Source organism: Physeter macrocephalus, chromosome 18 (assembly GCF_002837175.3).
Source record: "Physeter macrocephalus isolate SW-GA chromosome 18, ASM283717v5, whole genome shotgun sequence".
Taxonomy (NCBI): Eukaryota; Metazoa; Chordata; class Mammalia; order Artiodactyla; family Physeteridae; genus Physeter; species Physeter macrocephalus.
In genome coordinates this window covers 30,746,484-30,765,810 of record NC_041231.1, presented here as the reverse complement: position 1 = coordinate 30,765,810, position 19,327 = coordinate 30,746,484, and the positions used below count along the sequence as shown (strand labels likewise).

Sequence of the window (19,327 nt, the reverse complement as noted above, 5' to 3'; positions counted from 1 at the left end):
TTTTTTGGTGATGAGGCAGAGACCACAGGAAACAGAGAGATGTTGGCTCAGACATCATCATACCAGCAGCCACTTAGTTCTGGACTTCTCAATACGTATGAAAAACAAAGTCCTCTTTGTTTAAGCCACTATTTATCAAGCTTTCTGTTACCTGTGCCCAAATACGTTATTAAGTGATCCATCTCCAGGCTACAGGTTTAAGAAAATGAAAACAGAAACTTCTTATGCTATATAAGTAATTTGGGGTTCTCCTTCTGCAGGGCCTGGTCAGAATTCCTCAGGTGCTACTATGAAGTACCAATTTTATGAGGCTGCCTTTGCTTGGGAAGATTTCATATAAATCACAAAGCAGCTAGAAGGGCACAATATACAATTCTTGACAGGTAGCCCGAAACGGAAAGCAGCGTGGAAGATATTGGAGCTGGTTAAGAACACAGATAGTTATATACAACAACAAGAAAAAACATACAGCTCTATGGGGGAGAGCTTTTTGACCATGGTTTTCAGTGCCTCCAAATAAGATAGAATTATACTGTCTTCCAGGGATGACCTACAGTTTTTATCTTCACGGGAAGGTCTCATCTGAGATTTTACAGGGCTGTTCACAAAAACTTTCTGGGTCAGAGTGTTGCAGTAACCATAAACTGATGGCCAGAATAGGTGCTTTGTCAATTTCTTTGGAAAAATCCAATTATCAATAAGAGAAGAAACACTAGAAGAAAGACGAATTGGACCAAAATGAGTAGAATTGGAACATTAAGTTTTAGAGGCATTCATCAGTCAGCTGAGGGCCTCCTGGGCAGCCTCTGGGATATGAGGGAAGCCACAGTTAATCAAACACTCTTTCTGCACCAGAAAATATCCTGACGGTGTGTATTCCTCACTTTTCCAGGGCAACTAGTGAGTAGTCAGCTCTTTTAAACAACTGTGTTCCCAGAAATGCTCCTCAGGGCTGCTAAGGACCAATGATTCATCAGCCCAAGACAAATCATAAAAGGAGAAGGCACCAGAGGGGTTCATCAGAGGCAGGTGGAGAGGCAGGAACCGGGTCTCTTTCACCTATAAGCTGTTGAATGATGGACGGGAGTGAAAGTGACGACCCCCACCCCCCCGCCCCTGACCCACCATGGGTGGCTGAGAATTAGGAAGAGGGGCTTGTTAAATGTAATTGGCAGAACTACTCCTGGCAGGCTTCTCCAGTGTTCTTATCATACCAGATTCTAAGTCCCTCCCCGTTAATGTCCTGTGATACCGCAGAGCAAAGGCTTGTGAGGCTGAAGGCAAGATCCACTAGCTGCCACTGGGATCCACGTGGATGATCAGGGCTTTGTCTCACAGATGCTTCATTTAGTCCTCACTTGGCTTCCTGAGCATTGATGTGACAGAGAAAGGCTTAACTAGCCCATAATTGATATTAGTCTTTCCATAGTCTGCTCCAGCCAAGTGAGATGCCCTTCACAGCCCTGGGAGAGTTGGGAAAAAGGAAGATAAACTTTAGAGAAAGGCAGATCCGAGTTCAAACCATGACTACTTAACATACCAATAACCCATGTGATCTTGGCGTGCAGTTTGACCCAGTTTCTTCATGTGAAAAATGAGGGGTTATGTTTCCACTTCGGAGGGTTGTTGAGAGGATTAAATGGGCTCATATAAATAATGTATTTACTGAAGAGACTGGCCCCGAGAATCAAATGTGATTGATTTTTTTAGTGTTATCATCATCGTTATCATCGCCATCATCATCGCCTTCACAGTGTTTATTATTCTGGGCTTCGGTGCCAGGGTTCACGTTTTCAAGCCCTTCATCCTCTCATCTTGTCTTGCTCACTCATTCATATTTTCATTCACTTGACAACATTTATGAGCCGCCTGCCATGTTTTGGCACAGCAAGGATACAAAGAGAACTGAGGTGTGTGGTCTTGCTGGCAAAGCGTCTGCAGACTGTCTGGGGAAGTGAGACACTTGCTCATCCTCCAGCATCAGGTCCTGCCCTCTCTCCATCCGCACTCTCCACTGTTGCCAGTGTGGCTTTTCTGAAATGCAGATTTGTCACGCCCCTCCCCTGCCGAAAACCCAACCCCCTCCTAAAACCCAGGTTTCCTCGTACGGACGGACGATTTCTGTTAACGACCAGATAGTAAATAGGTTTGCCTTTTTGGACCGTAGAATCTTTACTGTCCATACTCAGCTCTATCACTGTAACGTGAAAGCAGCTGTAGACCATATGCGAGTGAATGGATGCGGCTGGACATGGCTCAGGGGCCTTAGTTTTCGGATCCTTCCTAGACCAGACCTGACACATCCCTCTTGCCTCCCGAATGGAGTCACCGCTTTCTTCCCATCTTACAGTGTCTGCTCCTGTCCTACCAACTGCACAGCCGAGATGTGCCTCACTTGCTCACTTGAGTATCTTTGACTTGTTGCTCTCTCTGCCTAAAACACTCATTTTCTCACTCTTAACCTGGCTAAACCTGGCATGCTTGCCTGGTGTCTGCTTAGTTCTCCATTCTTCCAGACTCCCCTCCACTCCTCTGCGAGCATGCACCACATTTCCCTCTAGCATGCTCCAGTGACTGCCACCACCATAAAGCACTGTCACTGCACCTGTTCATCCACTTGTCCGCATCCCCAAATGGACAGCAAGTTCCCTGGAGGTAGGGGAGCCGACTATATTTACGTATTTAGTCAACGTGTGTTTAGGGAGCACCTACTTCGTGCCAAGGGCTGGGATTCATCAGTAAACACAGACAAGGGTATTACCTTTCCTCCGGTAAGTGGTCAGACAAAACGTAAACAAGTGAATACACTATGCCGAACAAATACAGGTTTTTAAATGTCTGCTCAGGTAAACAACAACAGCGGCAGGTAATAATGGGAGTCAGGGTGGGGTGGGCTGGCTTCAGGAGCCGTCCTCTGGACAACGTAGTCCAAGAAGACTTTCTGTTTGCAAAGGGGCTCAGCTTCTTTGGAGAGGGCTGCAGAGATGAGAGCGTGGCGAGCTAGAAGCTGAGAGGCATGAGCTACGGTGCGCTGGGTGGTACCAGTCCTTCCATTAATACAGTCCTAAGGCCACTGCAGCGCCTAGAGAGTAATCGGTGCTGGGTCCGTGTTTGGTAACTGTCTCAGTTGCATTTCTCGAAAGCAGGTCCTGAGACCTGCTTTTTGAAAATACAAGAATTTAGACTCAGCAAGGTCACCTGAGAAGTAATGCCAGGAAGCACAATGATGAGTGGGGAAATGAGACAGAAAAAGGAAAACGCCCACCAAGGGTGTCGTTCATGAGCAGATGTTGCTGTGGGCAACAGGGGCTTAATCCCATTGGAAGAAACTATACTGAACACACTTCAGACTTTCCCCACAGGCAGACAAGGCCACTGGGGGTTTATCCACCAGTTTCCATCCCACATTGTTTGGAAGCTGCCAGGGAATTGCCTCCCAGAGACTCGCACCGTGCCCCAGTCACAGGCTGCATTCCTGCTGCCTGAGAAAGCCCTCAGCGGAGAGACTCGAGGGTTTGGGGAGGAGCCTTTGATGCGTATGAGGACTGTCCCCCTGAAAATGCAGATGGCCTGTAGGGTGGGCTGCGGGGATCTCAGCAGAGTATCAGCGGTCTCTCCTACAGTAGCTAAATCAGTAAGTGAATAAGTGGTTGAATGGATAAATGAATGAATAATTGAAGTGAAATCAGTGAAAGAAGCCCAAGGTGAGTGATATGAAATAAGAGAAAATATGAGATATGAAATAAGAGTAAATATGAAATAAGAGGAGTGAATCAATGAAATTAGTCCATGGTTCTTGCTCCAGGGGAGAGTCAGGGAAATTCCTTTGGTGGCAGTGGTGTGCTGGAGCACAGCTGACTGTGCAGCTCTCTTCCCAGTCAAGGTTCAGAGGTGTTATGTTGGTAGCTTGGAATTGGCCATGGTGGGAGTATTTACACCATGGAAAGTGGCAAACGTATAAACAAAAGCTTTATCCTCCGGAGATCTCATCGTCAACCCTGGTGCCCTGACCCACAGAGGGAGGGATATCAGAGCCATGGTGGTTTCCCCTGAGGAGCGAGGGGTTTGAGCCCCACATTGGGCTCCCCAGCCTGGGGGAGCTGCACCAGAAAGATGAGCCCCTATAACATCTGGCTTTGAAAGCCAGAGTGGCTTATGTCCAGGAAAGCTGGAGGGCTGTGGAAAACAGACTTAGTTCTTGAAGAGCATACACACATACTCACTTGCTCCAAGTCCCAGTGCAGAAGCAGCAGCTTAAAAAGTGCCTGTGTCAGGCTTCCCTGGTGGTGCAGTGGTTAAGAATCCGCCTGCCAGTGCAGGGGACACGGGTTCGAGACCTGGTCCGGGAGGATCCCATATGCCATGGAGCAACTAAGCCCACGAGCCACAACTACTGAAGCCGGCATGCCTAGAGCCCGTGCTCCACAACAAGAGAAGCCACAGCAATGAGAAGCCCGTGCACTGCAACGAAGAGCAGCCCCTGCTCACTGCAAGTAGAGAGAGAGCCTGTGCACAGCAACGAAGACCCAACGCAGCCAAAAATGAAATAAATAAAATAAATAATTTTTTTTTAAGAAGTGCCTGTGTCATAGAAGAAAGAGATTCATTGACTAAATTTTAGGGCATGTGCTGGCGGGGCAGAGATCTGGTGAAATTTTCTCCAGGGACAGAAGAAGTGGCAGGTGCCATTTTTTTTTTAAACTCTCCATCCACCTCATGGGCCCAGCATGGGCATGTACCATTTCTGTCACTCTCCATCAACTTAACTAGCACCATGTGCACCAACCAAGTATTTCCCTGAGGACCTACCCTGCCCAAGCTGCCTGCCCCAACTGGCTCCCCCAAAGCAGCTGCTGCCACGTTCTACCCAGCAGGCATCCCCAGCTGGCACTGGCACCCCTCCAGGTGTCTCCTGCTCCAGGGGTCCAGCTCCACATACCAGCATACCCACAACAATCTCAGTCGGCCTCAAAGCCACTTCAGAGTGAAAGACACACAGTGAAGAAGTGGAAAAAGATATGCTATGCAAATGGAAACAAAAAGAAAGCTGGGGTATCAATACTTACATCAGATTAAATAGACTTTAAAGCAAAGACTGTAAAAAGAGACAAAGAAGCACCTTACATAATAATAGGAAAGGTTAATCCAACAGTAGAGCAAATATTAACAGACATAAAAGGAGAAATTGACAGCAATACAATAATAGTAGGGGACTTTAACACCCCACTTATATCAATGGATAGATCATCCAGACAGAAAATCAATCAGGAAACATGGACCTTAAACAACACATTATATCTGATTGACTTAATTTATAAATACAGAATATTCCACCCCAAAAGAGCAGGATATGCATTTTTCTGAAATGCACTTAGAACATTCTTCAGGATAGATCACATGTTAGACGAAAAAATGAGTTTCAAATGTAAGAAGACTGAAATCATTTCAAGCATCTTTTCCCACCACAATGGTATAAGACTAGACTCAATTACAGGAAGAAAACTGTGAAAAACACAAAGGCTTAAAGGCTAAACAACATGCTACCAAACATGCTTCTTCTGGTCCACGGATCACTGAAGAAATCAAAGAGGAAATCACAAAATACCTGGAGACAAATGAAAATAGAAACAAAACATTCCAAAATCTGTGGGACTCAGCAAAGGCAGATCTAAGAAGGAAGTTTATAGCAATACAGGCCTACATCAGGAAACAAGAAAAATCTCAAATAAACAATCTAACATTACACCTACAGGAACTAGAAAAAGAAGAACAAAGCCCAAAGTTAGTAGAAGAAAAAGAAATAATAGAGATCAAAGTGGTAATAAATGAAATAGAGACTAAAAACCAATAGAAAAGATCAATGAAACTAAGAGCTGGTTCTTTTTTTTTTTTTTTGCACTACACGGGCCTCTCACTGTTGTGGCCTCTCCCGTGGCGGAGCACAGGCTCCGGACGCGCAGGCTCAGCGGCCACGGCTCACGGGCCCAGCCAGACGCTCAACCACTGCGCCACCAGGGAAGCCCAGAGCTGGTTCTTTGAGAAGATAAACAAAATTGATAAACCTTTAGCTAGACTCATCAAGAAAAAAAAGAGAAAGGGCCCAAATGAATAAAATCAAAAATGAAAGAGAAGTTACAACCAACACCACAGAAATACAAAGAATCATAAGAGATTACTACAAGCAATTATATGCCAACAAATTAGATAACCGCAAAGAAATGGATAAATTCCTGGAAACATACAATCTTCCAAGACTGAATCAGGAACGGGGCAGGGGCGGGGGTGTGTGTGTGGTAGTGATGGGATGAATTGGGAGACTAGGATTGACATATATACACTAATATGTATAAAATAGATAACTAAGAAGAACCTGCTATATAAAAAAAATAAAATTCAAAAAACAACAAAAAAAGGCTGAATCAGGAAGAAACAGAAAATCTGAACAAACTGATCACTAGTAGTGAAATTGAATCAGTAATCAAAAAAACCCCAACAAACAAAAGTTCAGGACCAGCTGGCTTCACAGGTGAATTAAGCAACTTTCCCAAGGTCACATTCCGGAGCCCATGCACTTAACCCTTACACAAGAATTCCTCTCGCTATGCAAAGTGATCTGGTGTTCCTAATGGGGGCTCCAAGCTACTATAAGAATCTGAGTTCCAAAATTAAAATAAAATAAATGGGAGTATTACAGAATGGGTGAGTGTTAAGTGCACTTGATTGACTTTCTTTGGAAATGAACAGGAAGTTCTTTTGAATTTAGACAAACTAAGTGGGCAAAGTTTGGCATTTGTTTCCTTCCCATCTGAGGCCATTCTCACCTTCTCAGATGTATCTTCTCTCTGGAAGACTTCTCTGAGTTCCTGCTCTTAATTTTCAGTACCTAATTCCCATAGATGCATGTTCTACACTAGGATAGACTATGACATTAGTTTGTAACCAGCTGAACCTTTTAGTAGTTGACTCAGAAAGAGCAAAGAATACAGAGCTGTAACCACCGAAGGGGCATTGAGGCTGACATATAGGCTGACATATACTGAGATCTTGTCCTCTGGAATAGCATATTTTAGATACCTCCTCTTCCTCCACCCATCAACTCTAAAATTCTCTGACTATGCATTTTTAAAAATCTGTATTATTCCAAAAGGCAAAACATGTGTATTGCAAAAAATACAGATAAACAAAAAGAAGCAAGCAAGGAAACATACCAAATTCTTCCCACCTGGAGGTATCCATCATTAATCCCTTGGTGTGTAGCTCTCCAGAGCCTTTGATGTGAGACTACCTTCTCTACCTTCTGAGGTGTGACAGCTCTTTACACCAATATTTGGCCTCAAACACAGATATTTTGTCCTTGTGTCTAATTTTTCTATAAACAAAATTACTCCAGCTTTCCAGACAGTTTTTTCAGACCCCACCACCCCATTGCCCATCATCACCCTGGCCTTTATTCCAGCCTGAACCAAATAAGATGCCGCACTTTAGAAGAACTCCAACCTTTCTCAGTGTGAGACGCTGAGCTCCCGTTGACAGATCTCGTGAGATCAGCACCATCCTAATAGCCTCCTTCTCTTTTGTTTCTTTGTTCTCCACAGCTTTTTGCAATCTTTGCATTTGCAACATGCGGTGGCTATTCCGGAGGCCTGCGGCTGAGTGTGGACTGTGTCAACAAGACGGAAAGTAACCTCAGCATTGACGTAGCATTTGCCTACCCATTCAGGTAGGGAATGGTGACTTGGGAATGGTCACTTGTCTCCTGGAGGGGCAGGGCACTTTCTTCTTTCTGTGGTTTCTTTAAAAAATGCAATCTCCCAGGGACTTCCGAGTAAAAAGAGAGGATTCTTCCTGAGCCTGCAGAATGCCCAAACAAGTAAAATGCCCACCTAACACCCTACCCTGGGAAGAGTTATTCCATGGGAGTTGTACTTTCAAGCCAGAATTAACTCTCCCTCCCCGCAAAAATGCTACAGATTGCCCAGTATTGGGGTCCATCAATATGGAGATCTCAGTTATACAATTTCTTCCTTCCCGTCCGTAATTCTTTAAGGTCTCCCAAATTCTCTCTAGAATTGTGTGGTCACCTCTCATTTCATACTGACTATGCGATCCTGGCTGATAATGCGTTTAATGATATTAATAGCTAATATTGTTTCCATGTGCCATTGTGCTTAGCTTGACTCTCATTAAGTCATCACAGTGACCTTTTGAGGGGAGTACAAGTACCATCGCCATTTTCAAATGAGGAAAGTGAGGCGCAGATATATTTGCCCACATTCCCTTGGCCAGTAGGTGGCAGGGTCAGTGTTCGAGCCCACTCGGGTTAAGCCCAGAACTCGCATCTCTACTCCTATACTTCAGTTGCTTGAGATAACTCTTTGAACCTCTTTATAAATTCACTATGAAAGGTAAGACCTGTCTATAAAATGATGACTAAATACCTACTAGGACTTGGCCCAAATCAGACATCTTGTGATTCTGATCCATTTACCCAAAGTGGATTAATTGAATTCAATTTCTAAATAATTTGTTTCTGTAAAAGTACCAAACACTTGGTACCAAATAACTGGCGTGATTTTGTAAAACACTTTCAACGTAATATATTGACATCTTATTAATTTACTCTCATGTGTGCCCTTCAATTTAGCAAACATTTGTCGAACATTCATTTTGTGCCAGATACAGTGCTGGCTCTGGAATTACAGAGAAAAGTAGAAGTTAGCCCCGAAAAACTTTTCTTAAATAGGCAAGTACAGTGTTTTCCAAAATCTTTCCCATGGAGCCCTAGATATTTACTGTTTCTAAAAAGAAAGGAAAAGAGGAAGAAAGTAAGAAGAGATAGAGAATAAGAGGGAGAGAGGGAAGGAAGGAGAGAGGGAGGAAGGGAGGCAGAATTTTTTTTAATAAATTTATTTATTTATCTATGTATTTATTTATTTTTGGCTGTGTTGGGTCATTGTTGCTGCGCATGAGCTTTCTCTAGTTGTGGCAAGCGGGGGCTACTCTCCATCATGGTGCGCGGGCTTCTCATTGCGGTGGCTTCTCTTGTTGCAGAGCATGGGCTCTGGGTGCGCGGGCTTCAGTAGTTACTGCACGCGGGCTCAGTAGTTGTGGCTCGCGGGCTCTAGAGCGCAGGCTCAGTAGTTGTGGCGCACGGGCTTAGTTGCTCCGCGGCATATGGGATCTCCCCGGACCAGGGCTCGAACCCGTGTCCCCTGCGTTGGCAGGCTGATTCTTAACCACTGTGCCACCAGGGAATTCCCAGAATTTTTAAATTATATGATAAAATAAGTTTAAGAAATACTTCTTAGCACTTTGCCATTCTAATACACATTTTGAATCACCAAGAACACAACGTTTCCCCAAACATATTTGGCCACAGAAACCCTTTCTCACTGAGCATCTCAGAAGATTTGTATATCATGGAATGCATCCTTAGTATACTGATCTAGTGACCTTTTCGTAGTCCAAAACAAAAGTGCCTCAGTTCACAGCCAATGAGTCACGCAGACAGGGCATTTATACCAATGTATTAAGTGGTTTTTAAGAGTCGTACAGTGATAAAAGTTGCAAACACCTCTGCTCAAGTAGATACTCTCCTAATTAACTAATAAGGGAGTCCAAAGCAGAGAAATATTAAGTACAGAATACCTGGTCATTTAGTAATTACCAGAGCTTCCTATGCTAGTGGAAGTGGGAGTGGGGATGCTTGACACATCTGAAGGTTCTGGAGGAACTCCTTGGCTTTAGTGTGGAATGGCCAAGCCAACGCATGCTTACTTATCAACACAGGGGATCTAGGAGAGGAGATGAGAATTTTCACTGGCTGGGCAACAGGGGTGGGTTGCTTAGTAACATTATTTGTGACATTGTAAGGTCTACATTGCTTTCTACCAGGATTTCCCACCAAGAGATATGGTAGAAGCAGATGACTTGAAGGTCAGTCCCTTAATTTTTTTTTAATAAATTTATTTATTTATTTATTTATTGGCTGTGTTGGATCTTTGTTATGGTGCGCGGGGTTCTCATTGCAGTGGCTTCTCTTGTTGCGGAGCACAGGCTCTAGGCGCGCGGGCTTTACTAGCTGTGGCTCGCGGGCTCTAGAGCGCAGGCTCAGTAGTTGTGGCACACGGGCTCAGTTGCTCCACGGCATGTGGGATCTTCCCAGATCGGGGATTGAACCTGCGTTCCCTGCACTGGCAGGCAGATTCTTAACCACTGCGCCACCAGGAAAGTCCCAGCCCCTTAATATTTAAAGAGCAGCAGGTCGCTGAACATTGAACACAGGTCTCTCTGTCCCTTAAACTAAAAGATACCAGTCAAGAAACCTGTGTAGATGGAAAACCAGTGCCTAGGTTGGGGTGGTGGTGGAGAGCAGGGTGATATTTAACTTCACACAGTCCTTAGCTAAGTGAACAATTTGAAAAGGCCTTTCATGCAAACATTTTCCAGCCTTGGGCTTCTTCATTTTCTTCCTAAGATATATTACTGGCCCAATTAAAAGCAAACTAGAGAAATTGGATAAAAAGGTTTATTACCATCTGTAATTATAGTGGCCTGCTTATTTGAAAGATTTTTACTTGGGTTCTGAAACAAAAGTTATGAACCTTTTTTTTTTTTTTAATAGCAGAACTTTTCTTCCATACCTTATCTTGCTCTGAAGCTCTCTCTATAAAACAGATATGAGTCATTGAAAAAGGTGAACAAAGGGAGGAAGGGGACTTGAAGCATCCAGCTGGTCTTCCTGAGCCCCGTCCCTGCCACACACATTGCCCACCCCCGGCTGTACCACGCTTGTAATATCTCCTCAGAACCCTACGTCTCCTAGAAGCATTTTAAAAACCACCTTTCTAGTAAAAAGCAAGAAAGCTTTTGCCACTTTGCAGATCACATCTGTCCAATATTTACTGTCTATACTGTTAAGAAATCAAGATTAGCCTATCTCCTCCCACAGAATGTCTTACCTTTTTGTCCCATTAATGTCCATGTAGGAGATATACATTCCAAAGAGGTCCAATTTTACTAGAGTTGCAATTTCAATTGTGCATTTGGGTACTTTAAAATATTGTGCCACTATCTTTTCGGGGAAGATTTCAGTAGTAAGAGACACATCTAGAATTTATTCAGATTACTCTGAAGTCATTTGTTTCAGAAGTAAGTTGGGTTAGCAAGATGCTGGTGATGGAAATCATCAAAAAGTTACTTTCTTCTAAAATTTTACAAGCCAATGTCTTTGCACAGCAAAGGAAACCATAAACAAGACGAAAAGACAACCCTCAGAATGGGAGAAAATATTTGCAAATGAAACAGTGGACAAAAGATTAATCTCCAAAATATACAAACAGCTCATGGAGCGCAATATCAAAAAAACAAACAATCCAATCAAAAACTGGGCAGAAGATCTAAATAGACATTTCAACAAAGAAGACATACAGATGGCCAAGAGGCACATGAAAAGAAGCTCAACATCACTAATTATTAGAGAAATGCAAATCAAAACTACAATGAGGTGTCACCTCACACCAGTCACGATGGCCATTATCAAAAAATCTAGAAACAGTAAATGCTGGAAAGGGTGTGGTGAAAAGGGAACCTTCCTGCACTGTTGGTGGGAATGTAAATTGATACAGCCACTATGGAGAACAGTATGGAGGTTCCTTAAAAAACTAAAAATAGAACTGCCATATGACCCAACAATCCCACTACTTTCTATACCCTGAGAAAACCATAGTTCAAAAAGAGACATGTATCACAATGTTCATTGCAGCACTATTTACAATAGCCAGGACATGGAAATAACCTAAACGTCCATCGACAGATGAATGGATAAAGAAGATGTGGCACATATATACAATGGAATATTACTCAGCCATAAAAAGAAACGAAATTGAGTTATTTGTAGTGAGGTGGATGGACCTAGAGTCTGTCATACAGAGTGAAGTAAGTCAGAAAGAGAAAAACAAATACCGTATGCTAACACATATATATGGAATCTAAAAAAAAAAAAAATGGTACTGATGAACCTAGTGGCAGGGCAGGAATGAAGACGTAGACATAGAGCATGGACTTGGGGAGGGGGAAGCTGGGGCGAAGTGAGAGTAGCATCGACCTATATACACTACCAAATGTAAAATAGTCAGCTATGAGAAGCAGCACCATGGCACAGGGAGATCAGCTCAGAGCTTTGCAACGACCTAGAGGGGTGGGATAGGGAGGGTGGGAGGGAGGCGCAAAAGGGAGGGGATATGGGGACATATGTATGCATATGGCTGATTCACTTTGTTGTACAACAGAAACTAACACAGTATTGTGAAGCAATTATACTCCAATAAAGATCTAGTAAAAAATAATATAAATAAATAAATAAATAAAATTTTACAAACCAATGTCAATGATTTGATCATAATCTTAGAAACAAAACGAGAGTATTCAGCAGTTTCTGATTATTCCGTTTACTGCAGACACAGGGAAGACAGTAAACTCTAATGCCAAGTCATTTGAACAAAAACAATTAGTCTGTAAATGACAGATCAAAGGAAGCTACTTAACTTCCTTATCAGATTATCAAATGTGAGATAATGTCAATTTACAAAATGATAGATAATTTACAAAATATTCATGTGCTGCTTCCAATAAATAGATAATTTACAAAATATTCATGTACTGCTTCCAATAAATATGCCCAAACTATAACTCCTTCACACCACCACATGTATGCATTTTTCATGCACGCTTCTATCAGAAGGAATTTAATTCAGCAATATGTCCTTTTACTAGGGGAATAAAACATTTGTCACCCGACCTGTTTGGTCTGTGATTAAAATGAACAAACAGCATTTAACTGTTTTTCTCATCTATTGTAATATGCTACTTTCGTAGAAAACTCATTTGATAATTTGGAGGGTTCTGTGTTCAATATTTTTAGCACTTTATTTATACACAAAAATGGGAAGTAGAGTTTCTTATTTTAAAGAAATTTAACACATTTAGAGGAAGCCTACTTGAGGAATGCCAACTAACACTTTGCATTTATATATGATGCCTGTCACACGACAGAGGAAATCAGAGTGGAGAGCTTGGGGACTATGGGAATAAAAGTTTTCATGGCAAAGGTTAGTTTTGAAGGGTCAGAGTATACTACATAATTATTGCACCATCTCTATGAAGGGGGTTCTGAGGTCCCGTTTGAGAAGACTGAGCTGAGAGAAATTTGTTCAGCATCTCATAGAAAATCAAACTCAAGATTTTGGATTTCATATGTTGTGTAATATGATCTACTAATTTGAATAAAAATTGAAGAAAGCAATGTTCAGGTTGTTTGAAGCATGCTGAGTAGAGCCAAAAATGATGATGGAGTAAAGTGATAAAGCTGGAAAGATGACTTTGGACAAGATTTTAGAAGACCTTGAACTCCTACGTGATTGAATATGGGGAAAGAGTCCAAGAAGGTAAAGAGAGAATAATAAGGAAAACCATTTTAAAGTGGAGAAGATAAATTTGGATTTGATCATGCTGAGTTTGTGTTTTCTATCAAGAAGTTTCATGCTTGAACCCCACGTAAGAAGAGATAGGGTAAGCCTGGAAATGGGGCTCCAAGAGTCATCTTCATGGAGTGAAAAGTAAGTCCTAGATGAAGAGACGTCTTCAAGACAGATGGAAGCATGGACACACAGGGCTAAGCTATGGGAGATGCCCACACTTAGAAGAAATGAAGGAGAGCAGTGACTGAGCGAGACCAAGAAGAGCCCAAAGGGAAAGGGGTGGGACAACCAGGCAAGTGTAGGCTTCACAGAAGGTAGGGATACATCATGAATGAGTGATACCACTCAGCACTTCAAAGAAAAGTGAAAACTAAAAGGCCACTGGAGGTAATGAATGGTGGCCATTAAGGAATTTCGTGAGATATTTCCGTAGGAAGGAAAGCATGCCAGGCTGTTGGACAATGGCAAATAGAATTCTGTATGTTTTTCCCTCAGACAAGTAAAATGCAAAATGCTAAGGCTCAAACCATTTTCCCTTAAGCCTGTGTGAGATGATGTTTGTGAAGAAAGAGAGCAAGGTTGTTAATGACCTTCTTATAGAGAAGGCGTTCACCTCTGACTTCTTGAAAGTAATCAGCTCATTTGATGATGGGTGATAAACTTGCCACCTTGGCTAGACAGTCAAAAAGGTTTCCATAATAAAGGCGTAAAAATCTTCCATCATTTGAGAACAAATGAGTATAGAGAATAACAGCAGATTCATCATGAAAAGTAAATTAAGTTGTTACGTCACTTTTATGTCTGGAGTCGCCTGTCAGGATAAAAAAGATACTAAGTTTTCTATCAATGTCAAGCACTCTTCTAGATATGGGATTAGTAATCCCTGCTTTAGATAATTAACAAAGTTGCCCTTGATTAATTTATCCTAAAGAAATAACCAGAGATATAGAGAAAGAAGTGTGTACAAAGGTATTTATTGTTGAATTATTCTAAGTATCTCAAAATTAGAAATAACTTATGTGTCCAAAAATAGGGAATCGGTTAAATAAAATGTGGTAGGCAGACACTGAATGTCATTTCCTCAAATAACATTTAAGGATATATATATATATATATATATATATATATATATATATATATATAAAATGATTCCAATTTTATTTTATACTAGCTGGCTGTAGCACATGCTGCCATTGCCCATACCTGTTAGTCCCTCACAATTCACACCTACACTTTTTATTGTAAACCCATATAGCTGTTAAAGGGCTTTCTCAAGCCACAGGAACTTGCTTGGTCAGTATGCAGGGCAGGCCAGAAATGCTGGGGAGTTCATATCTCCTGGAGCAGCCTTCATCCAGTGACAAATGTGAGTTGGAGGATAAATATCCTGAGTGCCTCACCTCTCCTGAGGCACAGCTCTGAGCCAGGTCCCACACCATCTCTCAGAATACCCAGCAGGTACTTCCCACAGTGGAAACATGGTCATTAACACACCTTTTACTACCTGCTTTCCCTTTCCTGTCTCAATTCTCCACTGGCCTATTGGTGTTTCCAGAGATGAATCTTCCAAAAACAAGTTGCACTCAAATCTTGATCTCAGGGTCTGCTTCTGGGTAATCCAACCTAAGACACTACCATTGTATGAATTACCAACATTAAAGAAAGTGGATGGATGAATGGGTAGGTGAGTGGGTGGGTGGATGGATGGATGAACAGGTGGATGGATAGATAGGTAAAGAGAGAGAGGTACAGATAGGTAGATAGATAGATAGATACATAGATAGATAGATAGACAGATCGATCCCGATTTTCTGTCACTCTAAAAGAAGTTGTACACTGTTGCTCATATGAAAAGCAGCTTGGTCAGAAATCTCCTTCAGTGGTTTTCAGTTCAGGTTTCAAATTTGAAGCCACGGTTGGTTTTTTCTGTTCATGGTATCTTAGCATATGTGGTAGGTCTTTTCCAATTGACAGTCATAATAGCATGTACTCAACCTTGGTTTCTGAAAAATAGATGATTGCTTAGATTTGGGAGATGATCCATGAGGCCTCCAAAATGAATTTTATCTAAAATGTACTCCATAGTTTGTCAGTCCACCGCAAGTATATTCTCCAAATTTGGTGATTAACCACACAGCTTTTCACTTGGGATAACAACAAAAACTATGTCCTATGTATAGAGATTATGTCATGATCACTGCATCAACATGTTAATTTATTTCTAGGTGGTGAGCTTATGAATGCATCAAATATTCTTTGTACACTTGTCCACATTTTCCAGATTTTCTCCAGTAAGTTTTATGACTTTTTACACTGTGAATTTACTGAAGCAACATAATGTAGCTTGAACTCTAGAGTTGGATTGCCTGGGTTCAGATCCCCACTCTGGAACTTCCTTGTTGTGTTTTGTTGAGAATATTGCTTACCACCTCTGTTCCTTATCTGGAAAACAGAGACAGTGTTAACTATTTCATTGTAGTGTTGTATTAAGTGAATCATGTATAGGAAATGGTTAACACAAGGCCTGACACTCAGTAAAGTCTCTTTTAGTATATTGTTTTTACTTTCATTACCAAGAAAAGGTAATTAAAAATAGAGAGCTGAAGAAGATATTCTAGTTAATTAGCAAAATGACCCACAACACAACAAAATGACCCCTTTATTATGTTATATTTTACACAGAATGGGAGCACCCCATCCCTCTCTCTCCCAATATGCAAACATTAAGAGATGTGTACGTATTTAACTATCTCTCATTTATTAACTTGCTTTAACTCTTTGATGCTTATTTGGGTTGCCCTGGAAGGTATTCTTATCGGGCCTGTAATTTTTTTCTCATTAAACTAATGGGAGAATGAAAGCCTCCCAAAGTACAGAACAGAAACGCTCATTGGCACAAGCATGATCTTCCCGGGCTTGTTTGGTGGGAGTGGGATGGGAGAATGAGATTCTGAGTCTGATCTTTGTGATCCTTGAAAAAGAATTTACGATGGGTCTTCTGTGTTGAGGGAAAGGTGAGCCGGGGCGGCTTGCTGGGCACCGGCTGCAGAAGCACTGTTCTCTCTATGACTCTGGCCACTTGCTCTGATTCGCCCACTTCTGTTTGGAACGTGGGGACAGGTGGAGGTTGACGCCAGGAAAGCTGTGGAGTTGGGGCCTTTATTTGGAAACGCTAGCTCTGTCATGGGGGAAAACATTTTCCCCCTAAGATCCTTGCCCTAGAGCAACGGTGATAAACTCTTTTTTATCATAAAGGCCAAATTGGGGAAAATAAAAACGTTAAGAGCTTCAATTTTTTATATCTTGTGTTCAGGAAATGCTGCATTTGCAATTACATTTGAGCATGTGTTTATTGTTTCTCATTACCAGAGGGTTTCACTCTTTTTGGCTAAAATTTCAGAAACTTTATAACTACAGTATCTCATTTTAATGTTATGCCTTCAAATAAATTTTGGATGTGATGAGACCTGGTGGTTCTCTGGGGCAGGCAGATGGGGAGATTGGAAGATGGTATAGCCAAAGGATTAATGGTGGATCTCTGGCCACACCCCTGGCTTCACATCCAAGCTCTGCCACCCCGCAGATGGGCAAGTTAGAGTCTCTCTGGGCCTAGGTTTCCTTACCCTAAGAAGGCAATGAGAGTACTTTCCTCGTAGTATGGTTGTAACCATTCAATTAGGTAATACAAGTTGTTCGTGAAACAGAGTCTGGCGCACATCACGTATTCACTGAATGGTGTCTTCCTTGCTGTTAATTGTATCAATAGAATTTGGTGCAAGGAACTGGCAGAGTACATCTGTAGACCAAGGACAGTCCTATTTGGAGATATCTACAATAAAGAGAGGAGCTATCATTTGTAGGGAATGTCTACAGCGATCACAGAAAATGTGGTGCACTGGCTGCTGCCATGGAATGGGTTAAATTAAAAAATTAGAGAATGACCAATTCATTTACTCCATCCGCACCGCACTGTTCCCCTGGCAGCCTGAGTAACTGATAGAATGGGAACATTTTTGTTGCAGCACTTCTCCAAAAGGACAGTGGTGGGAAATTCCCTAGAAGGATGTCTTAGTTTGGGTTCTCCCAAAAGCACATGCTGAGGCAAGGATTTGTAGTTTTCTTGGCAGGTGATCCCTGGAAATACCAGTAAGGTATGGGGTAGTGACACAAGGAAGGGAAAAAAGCCAGTGAAGAGTGGATTAATGAGCAAGGTACCACGGTGGGCCCTGGGGCAACTGAGACTTCCAGGAAAGCGTGGGTAACATGCTTCACTTCTGGCAAGTGATGAAGCTGGGGTAAATATCTACCAACTCCTGTTGGCCATCAGAAGCTGCTCCTACAGGCATTAACTCCCCAGCAGTGCACGCAGACCAAGCATGCACTTGCAGCCCGTGAAAGCCTTCAGGGAGAGATCATGATGCTTTCTTTAGAAAGCCATCATCCTATACAGAAATGGTGAGTACCAGTGAGATATGAGTGGGCAACCAATGGCTTCTAACACAATGGGGAGACTCTTTAATCATCTCTCCAAATCTGTGACTGATCCCATGTTGGATCATTTATTCTTTCTCTCCATAAATATTTACTGAGCACTTACGGTGTACAAGGCCCTGAACTATATAGGCACTTGGTATGTATTGGTGGGTGAAGTAGACACAGCCTCTTCCCTCATGAAATTTACAATCATTTGGGAATGGGAGGAAGGGAGGAAAACATTAAAGAGCTAGACAAAGAACACACACACACACACACACACACACACTCACATACACACACACACACACAGTAGTGGCGGTTTATAAGAAAAGGTGAACATTGTACAGAAATGTGAAATGGGGATGGAGAGGGTTAAAGGACACCTACCCGTATAGGATGATCCAGAAGGGCCGCCCTGAGGAGCTGGCATTTAAGACATCAGTTGAAAGAGGAGAAGAAGGGAGGTGGGCAGGGAAGGATTGGGAGTTTGGGCTTAGCAGATGCAAACTAGTATATATAGGATGGATAAACAACAAGGTCCTACTGTAGAGCACAGCGAAGTATATTCAATATCCTGTTGTGATAAACCATAATGGAAAAGAATACGAAATATATATATATGTATGTATAACTGAATCACTTTGCTGTACAGCAGAAATTAAACACAACGTTGTAAATCAACTATACTTCAATAAAAAAATTTTTTTTTTTTAATTTTAAAACACACACAAAGAAAACCAAAGGAGGAGAGGAAGAATGATCTAAGCCAAGGGAACAGCATGTGCCATGCCGAGGAGATAAGACAACGAATGGAACTGTGCTGTATTAGATTAGCTGGCTGGGGAAAATCTCTCTGATGAAGTGACAGCGGAGTGCAGACCTGCAAGAATTCAGAGAGAGAGAAGAGAGAGCTGTGCTCCTCAGAGATCCCTGAGGGGAGAGGGAAGAGCCAGTGCGGGGGCCTGACGTCTGAGCCTGGGGAGAGTCTGGGAACCAGCGAGGACACCAGCACCGTAGGTTGGAAGGAGGAGGAGGAGGGAGGGAGGAGATGAGCTGGAAGAAGAGGGCAGCAGCTGGATCACATAGGGTCTGGTGAGATAACATGACGAATTGGGATTTTATACTGAGTGAGATGGGAAGTCATTGGAGGTTTTGTGCAGTGGAGCCATGCAATTTATGTTTTTAAAAGATCTGGCTTGCAGCTGTGAAGGTAGTCTTAAGGGAGCATGGGGCAGGGTGAAGTCAGGGAGGCCGGTTAGGAGGCAGCTGCAACTGTGCAGGGAAGAGACAGTGGGGGGGTTAGACACATGTGGACGCAGTGGGGAGGGCACTGTGTGGTATGTAGCGCGTCAGAATTGCATGGGCATCCACGC

General features: G+C 42.5%; 1 protein-coding gene across 1 annotated transcript in view; it reads left to right on the top strand.

Moving 5' to 3' along the window:
• The window catches only part of SYNPR (synaptoporin), a 310,932-nt gene that overhangs the window by 179,103 nt on the left and 112,502 nt on the right, over positions 1–19,327 (top strand). Inside the window, exon 3 of the mRNA XM_024124142.2 lies at positions 7,596–7,720. Within this exon, the coding sequence (XP_023979910.1) occupies positions 7,596–7,720 (125 nt within the window). The remainder of the gene's footprint in view (positions 1–7,595; positions 7,721–19,327) is intronic.